Source organism: Phyllopteryx taeniolatus, chromosome 1 (assembly GCF_024500385.1).
Source record: "Phyllopteryx taeniolatus isolate TA_2022b chromosome 1, UOR_Ptae_1.2, whole genome shotgun sequence".
Taxonomy (NCBI): domain Eukaryota; kingdom Metazoa; phylum Chordata; class Actinopteri; order Syngnathiformes; family Syngnathidae; genus Phyllopteryx; species Phyllopteryx taeniolatus.
In genome coordinates, this window is record NC_084502.1 from 2,398,442 (window position 1) to 2,425,610 (window position 27,169).

Genomic DNA, 27,169 nt, shown 5'->3' on the forward strand with positions numbered 1-27,169 from the left:
AAGGAATATTTCCGTGGTTATTATTATATTTAAGATCTCAGCATGCCCTTGGATTATGTCCTCTGTGCTATTTGCCTCCTTGTCCACCCATATCCCCATCCGATCTTCGGATGAATGATTTCCCTTCACCCTGCCATATACAACTGTCATTTATGCAGTATATTGGCAATTTAATTTCATAGAATGACGCACCCCAGGGCTGAATTACTCTACACATTATAATACTTGAAAACACAATAGATCACTGCACAGCCCGCTACACACACTGGCAAATATTTGATATGTATTTGTATGTTAAATGCCTTTGGATATTGTCGGTCATCCAGTTCATAGTGGACTGTAATGCATGATTTGTGCATTTTATTATTAAAAAAAATAAATACACAGAAACCACAAGCAAGTTTGTCAGAATCCGAGTCAGCTTTATTGACCAAATGTCTAAAGACACAAGGGAATTGTTTGTGGTTGTTAGTGTGACTCGCACACTTTATAACAGTACAGACTAAATAGCGTAGCGTCTCCAATAGACAAACCAGATCCAGACTCAGATACTTTTCTATTCAGACTCAGTTAAAATGAAATTATTTGACATGTGACTACTGCGATGCAGCCTAACTGTTCAGGAAAATATAATCCAGTAACCTCTACGTACATATACAGTCAAAAAATAAAAATAAAAAAAAGACTTGCTCAAATTGTGCAAACTGCCATGAAAATCATTGAGTTGGATAAAATACGCATTGCTTCAAACACTACAAGTAATGTACAGTTCTCACACTATTGCTTCGGCTTTGTATTGTATTTAGTTCCGCACTCACTCAAATGTCCTTAGGTTTTACAATCTGGAGTAGAATTCCAATTAACTGTAGGCATTAAGCCGGTTGTCATCTCTTCCTGCCTGGGATTGTGCTGCATGATGGGATGCTGGTGATGGGTGGATTTGGAGTGGACTTTATGACTCTCCAGCTCAGAGCATAATATTGCACACCCCCACATGCTTAAATCATACCTAGGGGAATGTATTTCTCCCCTATAGTGCAGAAACTTGAGCATGACAGATTTAGGCCTTTTGCACTGAGGTTCTAGCTAGAAGACGATGTGGCTGTTTCTTTATACCTGAAATGCACGTTGACAGTTTTTCATTCATTTTGCATGAGAACTGAATGTTTCCCGGCGGCACGGTGGACGACTGGTTAGAGCGTCAGCCTCACAGTTCTGAGAACCCGGGTTCAATCCCCGGCCCCGCCTGTGTGGAGTTTGCATGTTCTCCCCGTGCCTGCGTGGGTTTTCTCCGGATACTCCGGTTTCCTCCCACATCCCCAAAACATGCATGAATTGGAGACTCTAAATTGCCCGTAGGCATGACTGTGAGTGCGAATGGTTGTTTGTTCCTATCTGCCCTGTGATTGGCTGGCAACCAGTTCAGGGTGTACCCCGCCTCCTGCCCGATGACAGCTGGGATAGGCTCCAGCACGCCCGCGACCCTAGTGAGGAGAAGTGGCTCAGAAAATGGATGGATGGATGCATGTTTCCCATCTGTCCATCCATCCATTTTCTGAGCCGCTTCTCCCCACTAGGGTCGCGGGCGTGCTGGAGCCTATCCCAGCTATTATCGGGCAGGAGGCGGGGTACACCCTGAACTGGTCGCCAGCCAATCGCAGGGCACATACAAACAAACAACCATTCGCACTCACATTCGCACAATTTAGAGTCGCCAATTAACCTACCATACATGTTTTTGGGATGTGGGAGGAAACCGGAGTGCCCAGAGAAAAGCCACACAGGCACGGGGAGAACATGCAAACTCCACACAGGCGGGGTCGGGGATTGAACCCCGGTACTCAGAACTCTGAGGCAGACGCTCTAACCAGTCGTCCACCGTGCCACTTGAATGTTTCCCACCCTTCTTATTTTTGTTGCTCACAGTCACTACTTTAAAAAAAAAAAATTATTTTATTGTTTTGGGTAGTAAAATCATATCGTATCTGTTTTGGCATTATGAGCTAGGCTCTCTTTGCATTGCCAGCATCTTAAATTAGCTTTTCCTCTTGGGTTTTCCAAGTGGGTGGAGAACTGGTGGGCTGCTGAAAGGATCTGGCAAAGCTTATGATGAGATAATCTGCACCTGTTCCTCTGGGCCACAGCTAAAACAGGCCACAGCGGCACACCACTGCCTTTAACAATTGCACAGACATACAGAAGAGCACTGCAAGTCCCCCTTTCATCAAATGATGTATTTGAGCAGCTGAAAGTTCATTACAGTGATCATTAACGTGACCTATAACCTGCCCAAGTCATTTGAACATTTGAACCTTTTCGAGAGGGAAAGTAAAAGTAAACAGCTGGAATAATGTGCTTGTACAAGTGTGCAGACGCTATTATAACCGGGGTGGGGCTATGTTCAGAATTGACCAATCACATTCAAACTTATTTTAAATAGAAGTTAGCACACACCAGCCGCCATTTAAAAAAGCTGTATTTTATTTGGGGTTAATCAGAGGCACTTTAAATGCTGACAAGTGTGTGCTGACTCCAGTTTAACACGAGCTTGACTGTGATTGGGTAATTCTGAACACAGCCACAAGTTATAAGAGGGTGTGCACACTTGTGCAACCACATCATTTCAGTTGTTTATTTTCACTGAACATGTTTTTCAATTGAATTGTACAGGTTGTAGGTCACATTTATCTTGTTTTTTTTCTTTTATATCACAACACACTGGCATTTTAATGGGGTGTGTACACTTTCTTTTTTTAATAGCCACTGTACAGCTTTTGATACGACAAGTGTCTTTTTGCCTCCCTGGCTGAGCACCTCCTGTACTACTACTGTTCTATTTGAGAAATATGTTCATATTGCAGGATTTTTTTTTTACTTTTTATTTTTTTGTGACAAGGCAATATGTAATACAGGAGTAGAAAAAAAGTTGAAACAGGATCTATTTTAGACAATACCATCCATCCATCCTTGCTATTTTGCATAGTGCGTATCCTGTTGCGTCCGGGTAAAAAAAAGTCTATCCCAAATGAGTTCGGGTGAAAGCCAAAATACACCTTGGACTGGTCAGCAGTCCATAACAGAGGCAGAGAAGCACGCACACGCACGTTCAAACCGACACTGAGCGGGAAATGAACCCGCGCTGTCAGTCGAATGAACCATCCGTGATTATTGTAAGCAATGCCGTGTTGAAAATGTAGTCACCTCACCTCACCTCAATACGAAGCCACAATATCAGTCAGCAATATCATCTTAGATTTTTTTTTCCCCAGCAGAATAAATGCATTTGGTGAGATTATAAATGGATGGATGAAGGCGAAGAGAGATGTGTAAGCAAATGGTGAATATTAATATATTTGTTTTCCCTATTTTGGGACCAGCTGAGATTGGGACTATGGAAGAGAGATCAGCTCCCCAGAGGAATTAAAAAAAACAAAAAAAACAAAAAACAAGAGGGAAGGGGGCAATTTCGTTTTGGTGCAGGGGGGTGTGGTTTATTCTGAGTGTGCCAGTCATATAAAGTACTGCATTTACATTACGTGCAAATGAATATACTGTACTAATGAATACTTCCAAATAATTGACTGTAATTTACCTTTTAACTTGTTATTTAGCTTCATTGCTAGCAATGGTTGCGTTTTGAACTATGTGAAATTGTACTGGACCTTTTCTCATGATCTTACTTACTGGCAGTTTTGTGATTTTCAGCCGTTGGCATCCAAATGAAGCTAGACTTCTTTCAGAGGAAATTCTGGACAGCCAGCAGACAGGTACACAATCACAAATACACATTACATACACAGGAATAAGTTGAAGATATAGGGGGGGGGGGGGGGGGGGAAGTGCAATAAATGTTTCACTGGAAGCATTATTTTGAAGCGCAATTGGATACAAATGTTATTTCAGGAGGGCGGCACAGGTACAAAATACTTTTGAGAATGCTTGTAAATTTCTAAAGTCAATTAACTGTGAAGAAAGCAAGGTTGGGTATACAAAGAACAGCATTTCGTTCTCTCGTTAGTACTTCAGGCAACGGTTGTGAATGTTTCCTAAAGGTGTTTTTCATTTGACTTTCAAGGGTTGTGAATCACCGCGTGAAATGTATTTCTTTTTAAAGCATGAGTTTATAAGATAATAAAGGTGAGCACCTGGCAAAGCGGCTTCGTGTGCTTCAGCTTTCCTAATATTGCACATGCTTTTCTTTGCTCTCACAGTGTGCTGCCCTCGATGGGAAATGCTCCATAAGTTGTGACGATGAGGTCTGTCAGCTTCGATCCGACGTTACTTGTCCCTTTCTTATGCATCCACTTGAACTTTTTTTTTTTTTTCTTTATTTCAACAGAACATAAACTGCTACCTCATTGACAACAACGGCTTCATTCTGGTGGCAGAGGACTATACTCTGGTTAGACATGCATACTGTATGTTATATGGGGCCAGTAAAGTCTTGCACAGGTCAAAATGCATATTGGGGATAGATATTGTTGGTGATGAGCAAGTTAACAAGATTATAACGTGTATGTGTCAGAGAAGTTGTTTTGGTGTCTTCCGTAGCGCATGGAATTTAGTTCACTTAAAAAAAAAAGTCAAACAAATAAAGGGGTAAAAGGCTTATTCCACTTTAAGGTCCAGTATTTACAAAGACACAAACTTTCATCGTAAACGGAACAAATGTGAATGTGCAACGGTACCTTTGCAACGCGAACTATTCCCACATTTGAGCTTATTCATGTGGATCATCGAGATTAGTAGATGGCCATTTTAAGTCAAGATGGCGACACACGCATGAACAACTAATCCAAGTTATTTGGTGAGCAAGCATCAAGTTAAAATAAAAATAACTATTTGACAAACTCAATATATATTTGAGCCAGTCATTTTAGGACTAAGTGCTGCACAGTATTATCATCACTTTGGACCTATACTGCCCCCAAGTGGTATGGATAACGTAATAATGAAGATGGTAATGTACAGGTACAGTAGGCTATTTGAGAAAAGACCTAAATAATTAAAACATACACGATCCTATTATATAAAACAGTTTTGCTTGCTAAATAATCTCTGATTGAAATAAATCCACTCAATAGCCTTTGTAGCGGCTAATAATAAACGCTAATAGTACCATGTACTATAAAATACTGTCCTCTATGTCTTTGAAGGGCTTTGAATTGGAATGTTTGAATTTTTTTCCGAATAAACCTGGCACGTGTCAACGTGAATAATGTTCTACCAATAAGACGATGTCACATTTGACTTTGATTGCTCTCGTTCTCGTTCTCGCTTTCTGTCTTGCCTCCATCCCTCGCCCCAGCATTTCTATTTCAAGCCAACGAGTCGAGGTTTGCTTCCGAAGAGGCAACTTCTCCTTGCCTCTGTTGCCAAACTACTTGCTCATGTGGGGTCCAGTTGTTATTCTTCAATGTGTGAGGAGCGTCCCTCTGGACATGCCTTGAGCTCACTTTTCTTGCGATGTAGAAATAAAGTTGGCTTGACTTGTCACTGTCTTTCAGACAGGGAACTTTTTCGGGGAAGTCGAGGGAGCTGTAATGAGTAAGCTCCTGCAGATGGGCTCTTTCAAGAGGTAAGTCACATTTTTGTCTGTGCGTGCATGTTAGAAAATCCACACGTCTAATATCACGGTGCACAGACGGGCCACAGAATGAGAGCATGTCTCCAATGGCGCTGACAGCTCTTAACTCGGCCAATCATGTTGAGCTATTAAGTGTCGAACTCCGAACCTTTGCGCAGCGTTCTTGGTTTGGGGATTACCGCAATTTTTTATTTTTATTTTTTTGCTGAAATGAAGGAGAAACTTGAAATCACAGACACACCGCATCTGCAACACATCCTCGGGATACAAAGCCTGTTGTAGAGATGCTGTTCTTGTACAAAAAAAAACCAAACTATTAAACCTAACTGCACAGTATGTTGTCTTAAGTTATTTACAGTATTAAGTGTGGCTGCCTTGTTTTACAGTCCCACACTGTAAAATATATAGTAACTATATAATCATATTATAAATATATAATAATATGTAAATAAGGATCATCCCAATTATTATAGGGATGAATCTGAAGTGCTGACGTTACAAGTTGCCAAAGAGGCCTGTGAGAGATTTCAGGGAATCTTCAGGGTTGGATGACGAGGATTAGTTTGAAGTTGAACGTGACGTGATGTGTGAATAATATTGCTGGTAGATCTTAATGCTAATGAAACCAGTACCGTGTTAACGCATTCCTACTATGGCCATCTGTGTAGAATCAACGCGCTAATGTGAACAGTTTTGATTCGGAATAATCCTCAGTTTGAGGTCAATATGAGCTGCCAGCTTACAGTATTTGTCAGGATCAACTTGGGTTTTTTTGTTTTCAGCCCACTTTGCTGATTAAACGTGACGATCATTTTCTAATGCGAGCATCAGAAAAGGCAAATTGATGAGAATTGGCAAAAAGTTTGCAGGCAATATAACAAGCACAATGTGCGGTATTACTCTGATGTATCATATTTAAACATTCGTTTGCTGCGTACAACATAATGGCACCTGGCTTAGTGCTAATTGGTTCCTGGTGGCGTGTTGCAGTTGTGTCATCGGTACTGCGACTGAGGTTTTAACATGACCCGAGGCTGCGTATGGAGCTGGTCCCCACAAAAGTAACTTAGATGAAACGTGTTTAACTGCAGACATGTTTTTACATCCACGTATAATGTACATCATATATATATATATATATATATATATATATATACATTTTGAGCAACACAGGCTGTCAGACCCAGAAGGTTTTCTACTTCTCCAGCAGTTCAACTAGCAATGCGATTCCTCAGTTGTTGTTTTTTCCATATCATTTGCATACCACGTCGAAAGCAGTACATAAGCCCGCTCTCACACAGCTCCTGTGAAACCACTTTTAAGTTGCACTTTTTTCCAAAGTCAAAGCACAAACCTTTGCAAAGATTCTTAGTTGTTTAGGTGTAATGTTGTGATGTAGTCATAACCATTCACTGCATCTTGGAGTTGAGAATGCCGTGAGAGAGCAATGGAAAAGATATGCAGTGGATATAAAAGGTCTACACGCCCCTGTTCAAATGCCAGGTTTTTGTGATGTATAAAAATGACAATAATATAAATCAATTCAAAACTTATTCTACCATTTATGTGACTGATAACCTGTGTAAATCAACTGGGGGGAAAAAAAAAACACCAGGTAATGTGTTTGCACAAGTGTGCACACCCTCCTCTAACTGCAGCTGTAGTTGGGTGCAGAATTAAACATTCAATCTCATGTAAAATGGGAGTCAGCACACTGCTGCCACCATTTTAAGTGCCTCTGATTAACGTCAATAAAAAAAGTTCATCTTTTTATTTTGATTTTTTTGATTTACATCACCTCTCCAAAAGATTTCCTTTTTTGTAATAATTATTATTTGTGTTGTATGGGTTATAGGTCACATTATTAGCGGAAAAAGTTTTCAAATGCGCTATCTTGGTCTCATTTTTTTAAGATCACAAAATACGTTGCAGTTCAACTAAAACATACAAACATACAAATACACACAACTGGAAAGATCAATACTTGACCTGTCGTTATTTGTGGGTCTTGCCATTCAATGGGCCATATCAAAGTAAGCTAAAGATTTGTTTTTGCGGGGGAGGGGGGGAGCTGAAATAATCAATAATATCAGAACAATGGAATCTTCATCATCGCCACAGGTCTCCTTCTGCCTTTGTGTGGCCAAAGTAAATGTTTCTATTACTGCAAATAAAAAGCATATAATGTCAGTGTATGTCTGATACACATTCATTAAAACCTCAGTGCAGACCTCTCACTCTGGGGCTTTACTAAACCCTTAAATACATCAATCGCCCTCAACTGAAAAGGCAAACTTTTAATAGTGAAATGATGTGATCCAAAACGTTGATAAGTGACTTTCTTGGGATTATATTGTCCTCATATAAGTGACATCGCCAAATTGAGGGGTTTCTTGTGTCTCCGCAGGGTGACTCTGTATGACTACCAGGCGCTGTGCTGGGTGTATTCAGAAAGTAGTGACAGTGGACACACGCTGCTGGATGTGAGTTTTGTACTGGTTAACTAACCTATTTGTTCACGATCTCTGGGTTAAGCTACATCAAGACATGAAGAACGTGTTGTTTGTAGTGAGGGCACTTCTGTATTTGTTGTTCTTCTCTCCTTCAGCCTTACTTTGCCTTCCTCTCGGCTGTGAAGTGGCTCCTTACAGAGCTTGTCATGTAAGACTTGTGATGTGTCGGTCTCTGGTTGTAATTGAAATCCTCTTCAAGTTGTCTTTTGTTGGAGGATTCAATCACGTTAATGTGTTTTTGTGTACCATCTGTGTATTTGTTCGTGAGCCTCCGCTCATTGCATGTCGACGTGGTGGTCGCCGCCTGCTGTTCCCTGTAGCCAGTGCATGCCTATGATGCCACGCTGTGGCGGAAGAATGATCTGGGTGTTTTTTTGTTTTCTGTCACCGCAGTGCATCTTGGCAAGTGTGAGCAGTCAGTGTGAATATTATGCTTTGTCTATGTTTTTCATTAAAATGTCTGCTTCCATCAATATTCCACCTTATTTTAAATATAACAATGTAGCCTAGATGTTTGTTTTTTTCGCCCCTTCACTTGCACTTTAAACTTTATTTGTAAATGCTAAATATTTAGTTCATCACTTGCAGAGATGTAAAATATAGAAGAACTTTAGACTGATGACTGCTGTTCATTCTGCTACGGTGTGTGTTGAATTGCATTCATCTTGTAATGTTACAGTCAAAATTCTCTTCATTTAATAGATTTTTGGTCGAGTTCAACTTGTACAGCTGGTGGCAGTCCGACCTCACTGCAAAAGGTAAGGGTACATGCACACACACACAAACACACACGCAAACACACATTTATTTGGGCTTTATTTATTCATGTTATTTTTAATTAATAAAAAAAAGACCCTGTGACTGATTCTCATCAACAGTATTTTGGGAAAATTAATTGAAAACATTGTATCATTCAATGATTTTTCACAATACTTAAATGTCCTTTTAAAAAAAAACAACAACTTAAGAGTTAGTTGTATGATTAAGTCTTAAAAGGAAGTAAATGTTTTTATTTTGATCATAGCAGAATGGTCTTAAACTAAGCAGCTAAGCTTAAAATAAATACATAAATGTTGTTGGCATTTAGACAAAACATTGTATTTTTACTGTACCTCTGGTTTCCATCTTATATGAAAGATAAATAAAAAAAGAAATCAGGTTCTCTACTTTATGAGTAATATAAACATGAAGATTTCTCTTTCAAATTAAGCATTAATAACAACTATTTTTCCATCTGGAAAGGCCTACCCACAGACCAAAACGTAAACTGATCCATAAACTGTTTGAACAAAAGTCACTGAGCAAAGACCAGGACTGTTCGACTGCATTTACGTCAGTTTGACCACGGAAAAACAGAACAGAAGAGGCAAGAATCCAAAAGGCAAAAATAAAAGCGACAAAAACATGAGATTGCCCCAAGCGACCTCAGCCGTGGTATGTGTCTGTCAGCACACAGGTTTTTTTTTTTTTTTTATTTATTTGTGTGTCCAAAAAGAATTGCTTAGGTGATGTACAGAACTGTGCACTGCATTGGAACTTGTGGTGAGCAATATCTACTATGGAGTGTATTCATGTATGCTTTTCATTTTCTTTGTTAGCTCGAATTTTCTTCTCACACACACATTTGATTTGATTATTTCAACATTTGAAACATTGTGACGGCTGATACTGTGAGGTATACTGGAATACCGAACGCCTGCCTGGGAATAAAGCTTAGTTATGAATGCTAATATTTTGTGTTTGGAGGAGAGAGAACGAGAGAGAGAGAGTGGAGAGAAAGTCACTACTTTCCTCACATGCGCTTATCGTGAATGAAGGGAAGCTGAGCGTTTCTGTTCACCCAACAGTTCACAACAATTTCACAGCTGGCTGCCCTCAGGTTTTAGCAGCGCTCTCGCCAGCTTCTCACAATGCACACATAGGCCCGTGACACCCAGATGACATGCACCAATATAGAGCAGTCTGCAACACCTACCGACTTGAACTAATCCCACACATTAATACATGCAGCCTTTGTATACACATGCACACATTAATGGCCAATAAGTGCAATTAAAGGAACCCATTGAAATTACAGACGTAATCCACCTTCCCTTAAATACTTGCTTGGAAAAATATGTTAAGAGGTTATGAAAGGAAGCCACTTATGTTTAAATGTTTATTTTTGGCATGCAAAGTAGGATTAGCTGCGGCTTTGATAAGGCTGCCTTGAAACATGTTTACACTGTAGTTTGCTTTCAGACCTCTGGGTGGCAGGAGAGTTCAACATCAGCCTCCTAGTTTGGGTCCAGGTTTTCTGTACATGTCCTTAACAGCACTACTTCAGAAATTCAGTTTTCTCTCAAGCGTGTATATTTACTAGGATGTGGTGTGTCTGACTATTTGCTTGCATTCTATTTGCACAACTATTTTGGCAGTTCAGGTTCCAGGAACTCCTCACAAACTGGTTCGCTTCTTTCTCTTTTCCTCCCCACCTCATCCTTCTCCTCTCGCCTTTTCTCGTTCAGCTCAGAGGATGGGCCGAACCATGCAGGTTCCATGTGACACCGAGTACCCGGCCTTTGTCTCGGAGAGGACCATTAAAGAAAACACAGGAAACGTCGACTGTGACGGCTGCATCAAGTACGCGAGACACGCGAACGGACACGTGAACGTACATTCGTGTTAACAGTATCTAGAGCGGTGATTTCCAACAAGGCTGCTGTGGTGTGCCACGAAAGATCATCAAGGGTCTGAAAATGATGATTATTTGTAAATTAAAAATATATCATTGTTCATCTTTCGATGCCAACGACGTATAATGACAGGCACAACAATTAAATGCTCCTCCATTAGATGGCAGACATTCACACAAGATGAAACAGTTAAACAATTCCAGATTTTACACTGTGTAAGTTAATTTGGGAATAAAATTGAGACGAGATCATGATTATTTCATTTTGTGACCATTTTGCTTCGAATGTAAAATTGGTGCTTTGGCGGTTGGGAAACACTGATTCTCGAGCAGCAACAGTCAGTGTGTACCATAAGGTTTTGCAATATTCCAGGGACTTCAGCAGGCCTCTGAGAGCTCATTAAAGCAAGTTCCTACATTTATATATAATTTTTTTTGGGGGGGAAAATGTATAATCCATATAAATCATTTGTCTGGTAACACATGCTTGCAGTTGGATACGCGAGGCATGTTGAGAGGGGAAAGGAGAGGTGGGAAAAAAAGGCTTCCTTTTAAAAATGGGAAAATGAGTGTGGTCCCCATTAACAATTTGCGCTTTTCTGTCAGGCAATTGTGGGGTGTTCTCCGGAACCCTCCAATGGGGCCTTCATTGCTCCCAGCTGTGGCGCTGCCAGAGAACTATGCGTGTGCGCAGTCCTCATGCATCTCTTTATACAATCTCACTGCAGGGATGCATACATTAAAACTGTTCTAACTGATACTGTCAATTTATTTAACAATGTTAGGTTTATTGTTTGCAACTCCTGTGTAGTCTGGTAACTTTAGGCTGACACATGCAAGTTGCTGATGTGTCGAAAAAAGAAGCCATTTTGTCAGATAGGTTCCGGAGATTTCTTGATTGAACGGGTCTGGAGGTAATCAGGTTTGGGTGCAGTAAGTGAAAATGAACTCAGCTTTCAAAAAAAATGCGATAGTCACTGTTCATGCATGATTTAAGCAGCGGGGCCATTACTTTCTAAAAAAAAAGGGCCAGGTAGCTATGAATATATATATATTTTTTGTCTTCTTAATAAAATCACCATTTGAAAACTGTATTTTATGTTTACTTGGTTATCTGACACAGATTACGCAGTTACAAAGACTAACTTGAGTAAGAAATCTACAGTGTTTTAACAAATGTATTACACAGCAAGCAATTTAAGATTTATGCCACCGCTGCTCTAAATTAAGAGCAGTGGTAATAACCCCAATTCTTTTTCAAGAAGTCGTTTACTATAATGATTAAGACATTGGTATGTAGAAGCGTTTTAACCCAAACAATATTTTTAATGATTAAAATATAATTAGTATTAATTTCAGATGCCCTGTTGAAAAAAAAAATGAAATTGTAAAGCATATTATCATATAAATCACTATAATTATCTTGATTATAATTATAGTGGTTTACTTGCACTCCAGCTTCCGTGGTTGAATTTTATGCTTGGATTATTTTCGGACTTCTCAGAGAATCCCTGTGAGGCGCCTCGACTTTGTGTTTAAAAAAAAAAATTTATTTTGATATTCCTCATTATTTTGCAAAAACACAGAACGAACTGAAAAAAGCACTTCTTTATCCTGGAAGCTCTTGTGTAAGATTTAGTTTTTTTTGATGATGATCAAATCCATTTGTTAAGCACTGTATCAGCAGTTTCATCTGCTGGACCGTAAAAAAATAATGGGGGTTCTGTTGCTTGTTGCATCATTTTGCTCTGACTTCTACTGCAGTATCAAAGTGAATTTCATGACCACGAACCGATTTTGCTAGTGTGTCCAAAAAAAATGTGGCTCTATTTTGTTATTTCATGGTAATGTTTCAAGTGTTTGAACTACCAAAGAATCACACCCAGAAAACCCTCACTGAATTAATGTGTTGAACCGCATACAGTAATAATGATCATATTTCTCAACTACGATGACAGACGAAAACCACACATGGAATTGGAAAATATGAACCCACATGCTCATTAAGTTAAAAGTGAGCAAAGAAGGTGCATAACATTTTTCTTGGTCCATAACAAAGCATGCAAACTTAATCAAATTGAGAGCATTTTCACTCTCATTATCATAGTCTTAACCTGAAATGTTCTATGTTGACTGCCAGTGGTATTTTGTTGTTCACCTCCTGCTAAGACTGAAAAAAAATCACAAAGCTTTACGCTGCTTGTGTGTGAGTGTGTGTGTGTACGCACACACATGCGAATGTGGTGTTTGCCGTGGGTAGGATATGTTCAAGGCCATCGGGCAGACAGTCAGTGAATGTTTTCCCCCAAAAGCAGTGGATTCACGATGAGTGTGACAGTCTTGGACTATGAGGGACCGTTAGGACATGATTCAGGATTAGCTCTCTCACTTAATATTCAAATACTTTCACACACACAAAAAAAACTACTGAAAGGCTCTCATAAGGACTACTCAAAACACTTTCATCCGCATGAGTCTTGCTGTCATTAACACTACTCAAATGCTCTCATACGCACGAGTCTTGCTGTCATTAACACTACTCAAATGCTCTCATACGCATGAGTCTTGCTCTCATTAACACTACTCAAATGTGCTCATACGCACGAGTCTTGCCCTCATTCACACTACTCAAATGCGCTCACGCGAGCACATCAATCACATTCTCGCACACATCACTGGCATTCACGAGTTCGTGTCAATCATGCTCACACATGAATAGTGTAAATCTTTTATTAGGTAGTTCAATACAAAAAGTGAAATTATAGAGATGAACTGCACACTGCACACAGTGAAGTATTTCAGCACATAGCAAGTAAAAAAATAATTCCCCATATTGAGAAACTAAAATATAACGTCAAACGAAATTGTGAATTAATACAAGAAATAAAGTGATTTTTAACGTAGAAATTAGGCTGGAATTTGCCCTCTGAAAAGTACTTAAGTGTTTAATCACTCTATGAGTACTGAAGAAAAACGTTTCAACTATATTCTAATTTATTGAGATGTACCTATATTTAAAAAAAGGCATGAAATATTTTCACTCTGACTGTGTGTAGTCTGGAGTGCATATCTATGACAAGAGTTTCACTACGACAATTAAATTCCTTCATTCCCTTTGGCCACCTCATTAGGTACGCCGGAGCAGGGGAGCTTCCTGCCTGCAACGAACCGTGTGAAAGCATTTGAATAGTAAGTGTGAGAGCTATCCATCCATCCATCCATTTTCTGAGCCGCTTCTCCCCACTAGGGTTGCGGGCGTGCTGGAGCCTATGCCAGCTATCATTGGGCAGGAGGCGGGGTACACCCTGAACTGGTTGCCAGCCAATCGCAGGGCACATACAAACAAACAACCATTCGCACTGACATTCACACCTACGGGCAATTTAGAGTTGTCAATTAACCTACCATGCATGTTTTTGCAAACTCCACACAGGCGGCGCTGGGGATTGAACCCCGTAGCTCAGAACTGTGAGGCGGATGCTCTAACCAGTCGTCCACCGTGCCGCCGTGTGAGAGCTAATCCTGAATAATGTCCCTAACGGCCCCTCATATTGGCTTGTATGCCGGCTTTGGTCTGTCACGGTCAGTGACTGTTTCAAAGTGTGGTGCAACTGAAGGCTGCTTGCGGTTGGTTGAAATGGCCACACTATTAAATTAGGAGACTATTCCTGTAGTTATTAAGTAATGTTTGGTCTCAGCTGCGAGTTCAATTCAATTCCCTTTTATTTACGGTATGTACTGGCACAATAAAAGTAACCAAGACAGTTTTTTTTTTTTTTTTTTCAAAGAGAGTTTTTGGAAGGAAGGAACATTGAGCCTTGTGGGTGGGACATGTAATCAACACGTCAGGGTGAAAGAGAGACGAGATAGAAAAATGAAGATATGTAACTGGGAATATGCAAATCGAATCGGTACTGGTCGTAGTAATAGTTATGTGAGTTCAATGCCTTCTACACTGGGTACACGCCACAATTTAACATGATCCAGTACAAGAGCTGTATCAAAAAGTCTGCCTTGACAAAGACAATATTTTTCAAATAAGATATGAAAGGGAATGTATGACGCAGTGAACTCCTACAGCTCAAAGACTGAGCAACATTATCTTTGAAAGACAATATATTTACAGCTTCTTCTTTTTTCTTTTATTTTTAATTAGTGGGTCTCATTGCCTCTGATAAAACGTCCTTTGTGACTTCAGTAAATCAACCGATAAGAGAGAAAGAAGGGGAGGGAGGGAGAGAGGCAAGAGATAAAGGGAAAAAAAGAAGACGACATAAAGAAGAGATCATCTGTCTGGCTTCTCTTCTTCATGAACTTTATCACAAACTGTTGGCCAGGGTGCTGAGGCGAGCCAGCCCCGACAGTAAGCGGGAGCCATGACGCTATGAACAAGTGTGGTTCCCCTTTGTCTCCTTCAGCATGTTTTATATTCGGCAACACTTCATTGAAGCGCACCTTGGATTGCGTACAAGAGAAAAGTTGAAGAGGACAAATTGATGAGGATGATGTGTTGCTCGTCTCTGAGTGTTGATTGACATCTGGCAAGTGAGTTTTGATGTGCATTCAGTGGAGTCTCTTCTAGGCCAGAGGAGATTTGTAACGCCAAGCTGTAGACGTATATTTCGTCCTTGTGTTCTTTGAACTCCCAATATCGATATACTGTCTTTCTTGATCGCTTTGCCTCTGGCTGTGATTGGCAGGTCCTTTGTGATTCAGCAGATCCCCAGCAGTAATCTCTTCATGGTGGTGGTGGACAACAAGTGTGATTGCAGCATGTTCGAGCCAATCACCATGGATCCTGTTGAAATCATGTATATCCTTTACTACGAACAGCCTGGACCGCAGCACCGGGCTGTGGGTCAAATACATTTACCCATTTAACACAAAGAATGATAATATTTCAAAAGTGGCGCGCCTATTTAACAGTCGCGAATATTAAGCATGGACTTCTAAATGTCCTCTTTCCTAAAAATATAAATCTAAGTATAAGTTTCTCGAAACAGAATCTGTTCTTGACAAACGACGCAGCAGAAGGCCCGCTACTCCCACCGCCATCCTCAAAAAGCTCGATTCAGCGGATGCTGTTTTATGTTGTATGGTGTTTTCACTGTTTGTACTGAGGACCAAAACGAAACAAATCCCGGAGCTTTATTGTGTTTTTTATCTCTGGTGACGATACTTGACTGTAAGCCGGGAAGTGCTAATGTGCTCTTTTCTGTGCTATCACCAAATGAAATCAGTCAATGTTTGGGAGAGTGAAAAAGCTTGACCCGTACTGACTTCATGTTATTGTGCATCATAATCTTCAGTTTAAAGCCTTTGAACAAACTGAAGTTGGCACGGGGAAAGCGTTTTCTCTCTCAGATGCATTAATTGAATCAAGCTTTTGTTGATGCTGAATTCCAGTGCAGCCCTTCAAATAGACTTTCCCCCCCGTCTTTGCGCAAACGCCTGCTGTAGCAGTTTGGTGTTTTGAACATTGTGTTAAGGAGCAGTGAAATGGCCATAAACCTTCTCAAACCGGTGCTAAACTGCAGTTGGGGAACTAAAAAAAAATAATATTGCCAGGCAGTTCAGTTGCCACAATCAAAGGACTGATATCAAATTAGAAACTGCAATACCTGAACTGTCAAATGCTGATGGCCTAACGTCTGCACGAATGATACCTGAAACGAAATAGAGAAATGAAGTGTAAACCAACTTTTGGGACACCTTTTTATCCAGAAGATAATCCTTATTAACCACCTTAACTTTTCCCTCACATAACGAATCTCTGAAATGTGAGCGACTTAAGATGCAAAAGGACAGAAGGCGTCCAGATACCTGTCACCCGTTCCACCCAGAGGTATTTACACGCTCGAAGAAACGTCAGCATGTCGTGTTCTCAGCTGAGCCAGCATGTGGGTTATATTAAAATGTTCCATAGCTGTTGTACATCATCGTGTTTGGCCCGCTTCGTTCTGCAGGAGAACTCAATGGAGTGTGGAGGAGCTCACACTCTCACGTCGTCCTTTTCTGCAACACTGCTCTGCCTCCTCCTGGCACTGTTCCCCAGGTGACCAGAGCTGGGGGCATCTATCCATCCGTCCATCCAACCAGAACTTTCTGTCAGATCGATTTGGCATGTAAAACTATCACAAAGAAGTCACGCACACAAAGAAAAAACTCTAAAAAAAAAAAAAAAAAAAAGCACACACCAAAACACTCCTAGTGTTCCAATTGTAGTATCTTTCACCACCTTTTCCTGAGTTACCTCCTGACGACACATATTCAGGAAAGGACTGAGCGCTCCAATGTACTGTGATCAGTCAGGTGCTATAGCAATATCACATGCAACAGGAACTTAGCTTTTGTTTTTTTTTGTTTTTTTGTTTTTTTGGGTTGTTGAGATTTTAGCGTGATGACAAAGTGTTGTCAGAAGTGGGCATTCAAGTATTCAAGTCATGGACCACCCACGAGCTGGAGACTGGTGCACTTTCTCCTCTAAATGACTTGTCATGGACAATTATCATTCTGAATATTTAAAAACAATGACGATAAAACTATTGTATGTGGCTGGGTTTAAAAAAAAAAAAAGTTTAAGCGGCTTACGTTTTGAAAAAAAAAAATCTAATTCTGTTTTTGTTGTGCTCTATCTGTACAGTACTGTAGATTTGATTCAAGAGTTTAATATTTAATTTACATGTGGCACCCATAAACTGTGACTATGAGATTTTGAGTCCTCTGATGTGAGTAGTTGTTAAAGTTTAAGCTTTGCCTTATTCAGCGATATTGGTCCTGTTTCTGTACTTTTTTTCGAAATAAAATCACGTATAAAAGGGCATAAAGAGCTTTCACCAAGTTTATCGTCCCAGGTTACGGACAGATTTTGACTTGAGTGTTTGAATTCAATAGCAACACACATCTGCACATGTTCAGCAAATCGACACAAACAATCCTTTTGATATTCATTTTCAGGCCATGTGCGCACGTGCATGCAAAATGATTTTATGGCATGTTGGCTCAGTCTTACTGTGTTTGTGCAAACAAATTAGTACAAGGACTAATAAACCACAGAGGTTCCGTGAGAGTATCCTCGCCGCCTCATCCATGGTTGTCAACATGGAGGTCCCCAAGGTCACACGCTTCACCTCCCCTCTCCTTCGGCATCTCTGACCCAGTCACCTCCGTGGGCCACACTATTTTGACAAAGTATAGCTCACTGTTCTTGCAATTCTGATCTCTCTTGTATGTTTCAGCAGTTCTGTCCCTTGAGCAGAGCTACAGTATGTGACTGTAATCACTCCCAGTTCATCCTGTTCTTCCTCTTTCAATGCTCCAAAGGCTCCCTGACGAGCTGCTGGGTCATTTATCACTCTATAATGGGCTGAGAGCTGTTTGGGGTCAGCACACATTAAATCCGGTCTGTGATTCCTTCCTGGTTGCCAGATGACTTATACGAAAGTGTGTTGCAACACAACATTGGAGGAAAGGCAGACTCGTGGAAAGCAATCTTCTCTCTGGGGACTCTGCCACAATTGCAGTCCTGCTGCCACCACCAGATTGATAAATGTTCATCACTATTTCTGTTATGCTACCAATAGAACATGATTCATGTTTTGGTGATAATCTCACCAAAATAACAGCACATTTTAGGACAGCATAAAGCAAAAATGTTGAGTCTAGAGTCACTTAGCAACGACAACATATATTCTTGCAAGTTCGGCGGTCGCTGATAATGGTTCATCCAAACGGTGTTCAATGGCGTTGAGGTCGAGCTTCCACACCAAAGTCACTCATCCAAGCATGCCTTTTATGATTTTGAATTTACCATGGATTGAGTCACAACTCTGCATTAAATATAAATTGCACATTGGAAGGAATGACAAAAAAAAACAAAAAAAAACAGCAGACATTCAGAGCGAGTGTAACATTGCCCCCCTTCTCCCTATAGTGCAGCGTTGTATAATGTGTATACTGTATATTTATCTTGACAGGACTGTCTCGGCTCATAAATCTGTGGCCAAGACAGCCACACCCAGAAAATGTCCATCAAAAGCAAGAGAAACATGGCTGAATGTATTTTACGGTTTAGCAACCACATTCCTGATGTGTGGTACGCTGCTGTTTGTGGTGGGAAGGGGATCCTCGCATGGAGCAGAGTCGCTCAGCACTCGAGAAAATATCCTCAGAACGGGCCTATGCACATTCATAAACAAAAACTGTTTACTTGCCATTATCTTGACTACATAAAACGTGAATTTTAGGTATTGCACATAAATCAATTACATACATATACAGTATGTTAATGCTTTTACTAACACCCAAATGGACACTAACTGTTCCGCATACACATACAGAATCTTATAAAGTACCTCAAAGCAATACTTGAGTAAAATTACAAACAGAAAATAACTTTGGGAGAGGTTAAAGTCACTTTGTAGAATATTACTTGAATAAAGGTCTTAAGTACATTAAATGTCAGATACTTTGAGTACCGAAAGTAATTTTCCCATATTAAAATGTAGGCCTACTTAAGTATGTGAATTCAAAATATGTAACAAAGGAAGTGGTTTGAATTGTGATTGCTTTCGTCTATTTTATTGAGTTGACTTCAGTGGAGTAGTTAAAAGATATGTCCAAAAGGAACATGGATGTTGATGGAACCTATCGGGTTGGATGGGGAGTTTTTGAGCGACAATATTTCTGTCACTTTAGGCGGGCATCAGCGGCACTTCATCCAGTGTACGTAAAGCATTCGCATAAATGTGTGCGAGGTTATCCTCGTTATCACCGCTGTAGTCATCTTGGACGTTATCTGCTGCTGGAGATGACATCAGCAACGTCCATCTTCGAACTCAAATACATAAAAATAAACTTAATCCTATTCTAAGCATATTCGACACTACAAGTTCGACCAAATGAACGTTATTTTCTGGTAAGATACTTGTACTTTTACTCAAGGTTCACTTTCAGGTACTTCATACAAGACTAATGGAGGGCCACAGATATGTTGAAATGGAAATGATTTTGGGTAACTGAACCACACCAGGACCACACACAGGCTTGGCGGCCACAACAAGCCATGGTGAAGGCAGGCTGGGAAAACACACAAGCCGTTCTGTCGGCATTCTACTTGGTGACTTGCAAAGCCTCACTGTCTGTCACGTATACTGAGGGAAGAAATCTCTTGTGACATGAACCTCTAACTATTCAGAAAAAAAAAAAAGTTTTTAGCATCTTGTCTGTCAAGAATGCTCTCTGCCGACGATTACGCATTGCTTATTGTGTGGATTACGCAGCGTAACTGTAATGCAATGCATTTTTTTGTTGTTGTTGTTGACATGGGAGATTTGGCTTTTATCCCTTGGCCTCTAAGCATCTATGACAGCTCCTTTCTTCTCAGTCCTCTTTTACCTAATCCTTTATGCTTTGGCCACATCCATCACACTTGCTGGCTGCAGTTGCGATAATGAGCAGACACACAGACACAAACAAGACACGCACACACAAAATCCCAAAGGCCCATGTGAACTTGCAGGTGTTGCCGCTGTCAGGGGAATCCCTGCTAAGGTTCGGAGAAACCACTTGAAAAGCGTCACCGACGTAGCTACAACAGAACTCTTGGTCACTTTGCTGAGTTTACGGATGTGAAAATTGTTAAGGATTGTGACAAGGTTGGACTACAAAGCAGTAGCTAACAGAGCATTGTTGCAATAACTCAGCAGCCTCTGCGTATTCCAAAAACTAAAGAAACAAATAATAATTGTTAAATACGAAAGCGCGACAACTGGAGAACAAAAAGCACTACCAAACACTCAGGGGGGTAGATGAAAACTATGTTGCAAACAAAGGCACCACAAACAAAAGGAGCTGAGGAGGAAAACAAGTGGCTCCAGAGAGAACGGTATTGGGAAGGGGGAGCAAGGAGCGTTGCCAGGAAGACACCAAAAACTCACGGGACAAGGCGCGGAACAAAAAGATGTCCAACATGGAGTAAATCATAACCAGGAGTGAGACAGGAAGCAAACTGCAATCAGCTCACACAAAAGAACGAAAGGAACTATCCGGTGTCTTCCTGGTGTGGGTGCAGCACTTAAGACTAGGGGTTGATTTCCGATAGCTCCCAGGTGCGTCTCGCCTTGCTCCAAAGTTGCGCTACACTTGGAGTTGAGGCAATGGGAGGCAATGGAGGTTGTTGTCCTCTCTGTATGATTGGTCACAGCGACCAACAACGACCGTCTGGTGGCCCCTCATTTGTCTCCACACCGCCTTGATGCATTCAGGACTGCTTTAGGATCCTGTACATTTCAACATTACCGCAGGGCAAAGGTCATAGCGTGTTAGAAGATGGTGCTCCCTTTTCCTGATAGAAATCCCAGCATGTGATGATGGATGAAGGCTTGTTTTTGTTCTATGGTTTTTCTGGCCTTAGCGTGGTTATGTTCTGCTTTTCTAAAAGTCTATTTGTGCGCGCAACGGCTGTGAGTGGGTTCGTGTCCATCTGTCATGTTTGATTTGTTTCTTTATACCTCAGCTGGAGAGCTGCCGCAGCCAATCCTCTATGAGGTCAGTGCGGACGCAACTAAATATTTTGGCACATTAGTGTGCATGTACTATGTACGTGCGCGTCTTATGTTGGGCCACAGACACGCTACACGACCAATACACTGGGCCTTGCGATCCAAGTTTAATTTGTTATTTTGGCCACTCTCGTGCACTAACACAGCGTATCTCAAATTGTCTTTCACAATGCAAATGAATGGAAATGGTATTCATCTGTTCCGGCCTACCTCCCCCAAAAACTTTTTCCAATGGTTTTCTTAATTAAGAAAAATAGCACTCTATAATACCGTACTCATAAAAACATATTGTAATAACATAACTAAATAGAATGTAAAGAATTAAACAGTTTGTGTGTATTTAATACCTCAAATCAAATCATTGCGCTTGTCCCTTGCTTAGCCCTGCGTCTCCCCTCTTTCAACCATCATTTCTTCTTCGACTGTTGGACGAGCCAAAGGCTCGCTGCTGACGTTGACCAAAGCCTTGTACGCTCTCCTGTTCTCTCTCAATCTAATCTGCCCGTGCATACGACGCATACGCGCTCGTTTAGAGACAATGCTCTCCTGTGTGCTGTACGCACTCGTTAGTATATTACACCTTCATATGACGCGTCTTTCTGCCCTGCTCTGTGTCAGCATAACTGGCGGTAGCGTTTAGGGGACATGACATCACAGCGGGCTAATGTCGGCCCACGATGCCGTTTGTTGTCGGAGATCCGCAATCTGCTTGGGAGGCCGGTGGAGACAGTTAATTAGTCTTTTCATTTGTGTAGCACTTGCAGCTCTACAGTTCATGGTCAGGTTGTAATTAAAATAATCAGGGCTGCAGCGTATTACATGGGAGTTTGCCAAGGTTGAAAGTCGTACCGTATTTCTTCTGTTCCCGTCTTCCCTGTGAGATTGCCAGTCTCAAGAGAGATCGGGATTCCTATGTGCGTATTAGAGAGGTTATTATCAATGAAGTGTGTTTTCTGAACGTTCTATTTGTCATTGGTGGGTTAGGAAAATACCACAAACCTACAATCTGACCTACACAAAACAGAAAAGGTAAGAAGGTAAGAGAGAGCCCACGCATAGAGACGGAGATTGCGAAAGCAAGCATATGTAATAGATATTCATCACACAGTTCAACTTGTGAATCTGACAAAAATCATCATTCTTCAGCTATAAATCCTTACATGAAGCTTTGTGAAGGGTTTAATTAGGATTTATGTTAAGTGAAGGTTTACCTCGCACAATTAGTGGTTAGGGCAAGTCCCCGGGAAATGAATGGAAGCCAATTTAATTCTTTTTGAAGTAAAAACACGGCTCCAACCCCATGGTTATGTGTGTGCGTGAGACACGCTCAAAGAGAGGGCTTTTATAATGAAGACAACTGCGGGAGAGGCACCCCCGCCGTGACCCCGTCCTAGCCTCCCGCAGAAAATGTTAGCGTTATTGCTGTCATCATTTTCTTGGCCTTCGCATGACAGAATTGTTCTGACACTGTTTTGCGATATACACTTTAGACCGTTTAATGGCGACGTCTTGGAATTTAAAACAACAACAATTGCTCGTGTAAACACGTGAGCTTCAATCGTTAACGTTCACGCGGGAACTCATATCAAACTCGAGGCCCGTGGGCCAAGTCCGGCCCGCCACATTATTTCATGTGGGCCGCATAAGCAAATCATTTCCGTCAACGTCCAAGACTCTTGTGGAAATCTGTTATAAAATTTCTAATTTTCACAAATAATAACACTGAGATATTGCAAGCATTGTTTTCTTAACAAACCCCTTTTTGCAGTACCTTTATGGGGGTTGGGAGGGTTTAACACTAACCCTGTTTAACGTTGCGGCGCTGGAAACCAAACGTCCTACCTAGGCAATAACTTTTGTATTTCACGAGGACCGATTGTCAAACATCCCAAACGAGAAACATTTGGAAAACATCGATCTGCCCTAAACCAGAAGTTGCGTCCTAAAATGAGACAACTGGAGACAAATGAATCAATTTTACTCATCACTAACTGTTTACTGTTTATCCTACTTGTCGAAAAGTAGATAGACATATAATTTGTAATATTTTCATTTTAATACTTTATTTTCATTTTCATTATTTTCCTTTTCAGGGGAGCGGTGGGGAGGCACCTTAGCGCCCTCTATTGAAACTAGTGAATTCTATGATGAAGGTGAAGAAACATTAATCTGAGGGAAACCGTAGCAACAATGTGGCGCACGACAAAAACGACTTTGACACCCCTGCACTAAAAATAACGGAACTTTTTACACACATGATGTCATTTATATGCTGTCATGGCGTGTCTGATTAATTACAGTGAAACTGATGAAACCACACTCATTTTGGGCCTGGGTCTGGGGAGGTTCCACAATTTTAAATGCAATAATTAGTGCACTATGAGGGTTTAATTATATGTACAACAACAACAGCATAGAGCAGTGGTTCTCAAAAGTTTGGTATGGTGAGGGCTCCCCCTACTGGTACCTGAAATAATCCTAATTAAAGGTTCAAACTGTTGCTACAGCAGTTTGAGCTTTTTTATGATTTTGTTTTGTGAAAATACAATTTAGTATTTTTACTAAGTACAATTCAGTTGTATTTAACTTTTAAGTATAATGGAATTGTATTTAATAATTCAGGAATTTATTTATTTAGGTACAATTTAAATTTTACTTAATGTACAATATATTTAATTTGAATCAGTAAGTACAGTTTATTGTTTTTATATATTTGAAACACAGTGTTAATATTCCAATTGTGCGTAATATTGGATACACTTTTAGGGATAAAACCTGCGCCGTTTTTAGGAACACTTGGGCCGACGACATTACTGTATTTTAATGTTGCTCTTTACGGTGGTACGTCGAACTAACATACTTATTTTTGAGGTGGTATCAGGGTCAAATGTTTGAAAATCACTGGCCTAGAGGCTTGTAAATACAAAGAAGTCATAGCCAGTTATTTCAGTGAACATCGCACTTGGCGGGTGGCGGGAAAAAACAAATCGTAATTTACGGTTAAAACGTCTAAGCGCCGTGATCGGACCTGCCGAGTGTCATTTACTCTACGCCGATGCTGCTGTAATTGGTTTGGCGAGCGATGACGTCATCGTTAAAACACGGCAGCTCGCTGTCCGAAGCCGTATCGAATTGCACGAATATGCACATCGCTTGTGTATCCCCTCTCTTATACTCTCGTCCTGTAGACTTTTATCATTTGCATGATTAATCCCACCACACTTGAGTTGTACAGCTGGGTTCACGACCCCTGTCCTGCATGCTTCTTCTCCTGTCCTTGTCCTGTTCTATCTTGTCCTGTCCTTCCCTCACAGGGTTTAGCACTACAGCCCCACGCAACACTCATATTTCATGTTTCAATGTTGTAGATAATGTCATGATTGACTTCACTCATCCTATTTACAATTAGTAAATTCTCTCCCTTCTAGAAACTTTGTTCTGTTCGACTGATCGACTCTGATTCTCAATAAACCTTAATTATAATACTAAGAAACCAAAGCGGAAGGTTAAAAAGTCCACTGTGAAACAGTAAAACTGTTTCGGCATAAAAGGGAGAGAGGTTTTCCATTCTGCAGCCGAAGAGGACAAAACAAAAATGTTGTAAAGTTTTTTTTGTTATATGAAAGTTAAACAACTAATTCCATAAATTGTTGTAATAATGTGAACGTTAATCGAGCTTATGTCTGTTGTGCAAGGTCAAAATTCAACTCTAAAGTTTGCTACAGAATTGAAACGATAAATCGGATCTTCAATGATAAAATAGATGAGACATAACTAGAATAGCAACGAAGCAGAGTGTATTCTCTTACAATTATTTCATTGAATATTTAAATGGGGGGTAAAAAAAGCAATATCTGAACTATTTCTGAACTTTACAGCAAGGGCAGGAAGCATTTGATGCGCGATGTGACTTTATAGCATCCGTGGGGAAAATCTCGCAACATTAACGCAACATTTTGCAGAAATAAAAAGTCAGTATATGAACAGTTACAAGGCCTCTGTGACTTGCAGTAGTTTTATCTCTCCGCAGCTCCACTGCAGAGGTAGAAGTCTAAAAGGATCATCAGTCTCTTAAAACCCGTTGGGTAAGGGCTAAAAAAAAAAAAAAAAAAAAAAAAAAAACACGGCCTGACTGAAAACACCTGCATCTTTAGAGTCTAGTGTACAGAGAGATTCAATATCTTAATCCAACGTACTCCTCCATGTGCTTCACATAAACACACGTGTGGGTTAAACACACACAAATCTCCAGCAACAAAGTTTCTACGTTTAAGCAAAGACACGTAAAAGTTCTGCAGTTATATTTCATGTCATGTGTGTTCCATGACGACTCAGCCCTTTTTTACCATCACTCACATTTTTAGAATCGTTTCCCTCAATAGGTACAGTGCAATGAAATACAATCCAGCGTTATGGAGATGGCCTGGACCCAAAAATGCTCTACGCTCCCCCGAAAAACTTCCTCTTCGGTCGTTAGGGGGGCGGCGGGGTGGGGTGTGGGGGGGGCAGTCTCCTCTGTAGACAGTGAGCTATTTGTGCCGTTCTGCTGCATGTCTGCTGCAAGGATGGGTGACTGTGAGCAGTACAAGAGGAGAGGAATTCATAGAACATCATAATTGTGAATACGCCAGCGATGGAAACAGTTTTCCGGAGTTAATAAATCACATCGCACGGGATCTTCTAACTAAAGATGACGTCGTCTTGTTAACAGTTGAACAGCAAGGCTCTTAGATAAACCGCTTCACATTCTATTCAATGAGTCAACTGAAAAAAAACGAAATAAATTAAGTAACACCGGACAACTTTTTTTGCAATCATGCAATAAAAAGAAAATATAAAATATAACTAATATAAATATAAAAAATATATATATAAAATATATATAAAAAAATAAAATAAAATAAAACTCATAAGGAAACATTTACATTTAACAGACTTATCATTGTACTTGTATGCTTGGCCACTTATAATAAATCCTGAGAGTTATATTATTCTGCTACATTTTCATGATGACTTAATGATTCTGGTGAGGACACCAAAGGCACTTTATAGTGAAATTGTTGAACGCCAGTACAATCTTTGTGATGCAAATGTTAAAATTCATAACAATCAAAAAAATAATAATAATTCGTTGATCCCCCACTTCAGTGTTCAGAAGTCAACGTACATAATAATCTCATACGGCAAGATGTCCTGTAGTTTAATCCTTGCATGTTTATTCAAAACATCACTTTGGGTTTCTACCTTGAAAGCTTTTTTTTTTTTTAAGAATGCTAAATGTGTGTGTATGGATGCTTTGGTCCAATACAGCATGTCAAATCATTCGCAAGTGGGATTTAACACACAGAGACCGTAGAGGTCCTCAGAGGTCACATCACGAGAGGACAAAGAGGCCGAGATGCACACATGGACACACATGTATTCTTTTATTTCCATTGTTGCTCTTTTGTATAAACAAGGACTTTAGAAAAATAAGGGAGGAGAGACAGGGGGATGAATCACAAGCGATAATATCGGATTTGGGCCAGAGTGAAAAGTGAAGGAGGGTCACATGACGAGGAACTGTTGGAATCTAATAATTCCCAGTTTTGTTGCAGGGCTGAATATGTTGAGTCGACAGTTCAGGATATCACAACTTTCCCTTTTCACCTGATCTGATTTTACACCGCCGACTCTGAGGCAATTTTGACACACTCTCCTTTTTTGTCTCAAGACTTCGGTTTCCTTGCAATAAGCGATATACACCAGCAACATACAGTAGTTGACTAACATTGAGCTCTCAGATTTCGCTATTGGATGCACCGAGGCCCCTTTTTTTGCACCAGGAATTTGT

General features: G+C 40.4%; 1 protein-coding gene across 5 annotated transcripts in view; it reads left to right on the forward strand.

Moving 5' to 3' along the window:
* The window catches only part of LOC133489155 (voltage-dependent calcium channel subunit alpha-2/delta-3-like), a 102,083-nt gene extending 84,016 nt beyond the window's left edge, over positions 1-18,067 (forward strand). Inside the window, exons 27-37 of one of the 5 annotated variants that reach the window (XM_061798325.1) lie at positions 3,706-3,767; positions 4,212-4,256; positions 4,340-4,402; positions 5,508-5,578; positions 7,995-8,070; positions 8,196-8,248; positions 8,803-8,858; positions 10,608-10,722; positions 15,475-15,587; positions 16,537-16,619; positions 16,741-18,067. In XM_061798325.1, coding sequence (XP_061654309.1) covers positions 3,706-3,767; positions 4,212-4,256; positions 4,340-4,402; positions 5,508-5,578; positions 7,995-8,070; positions 8,196-8,248; positions 8,803-8,858; positions 10,608-10,722; positions 15,475-15,587; positions 16,537-16,619; positions 16,741-16,833 — 830 coding nt within the window. In that variant the 3' untranslated portion in view covers positions 16,834-18,067. The other 4 variants (XM_061797993.1, XR_009791841.1, XR_009791855.1 and 1 more) reach the window with 4 other exon arrangements.
* Positions 18,068-27,169: the final 9,102 nt, after the last annotated feature.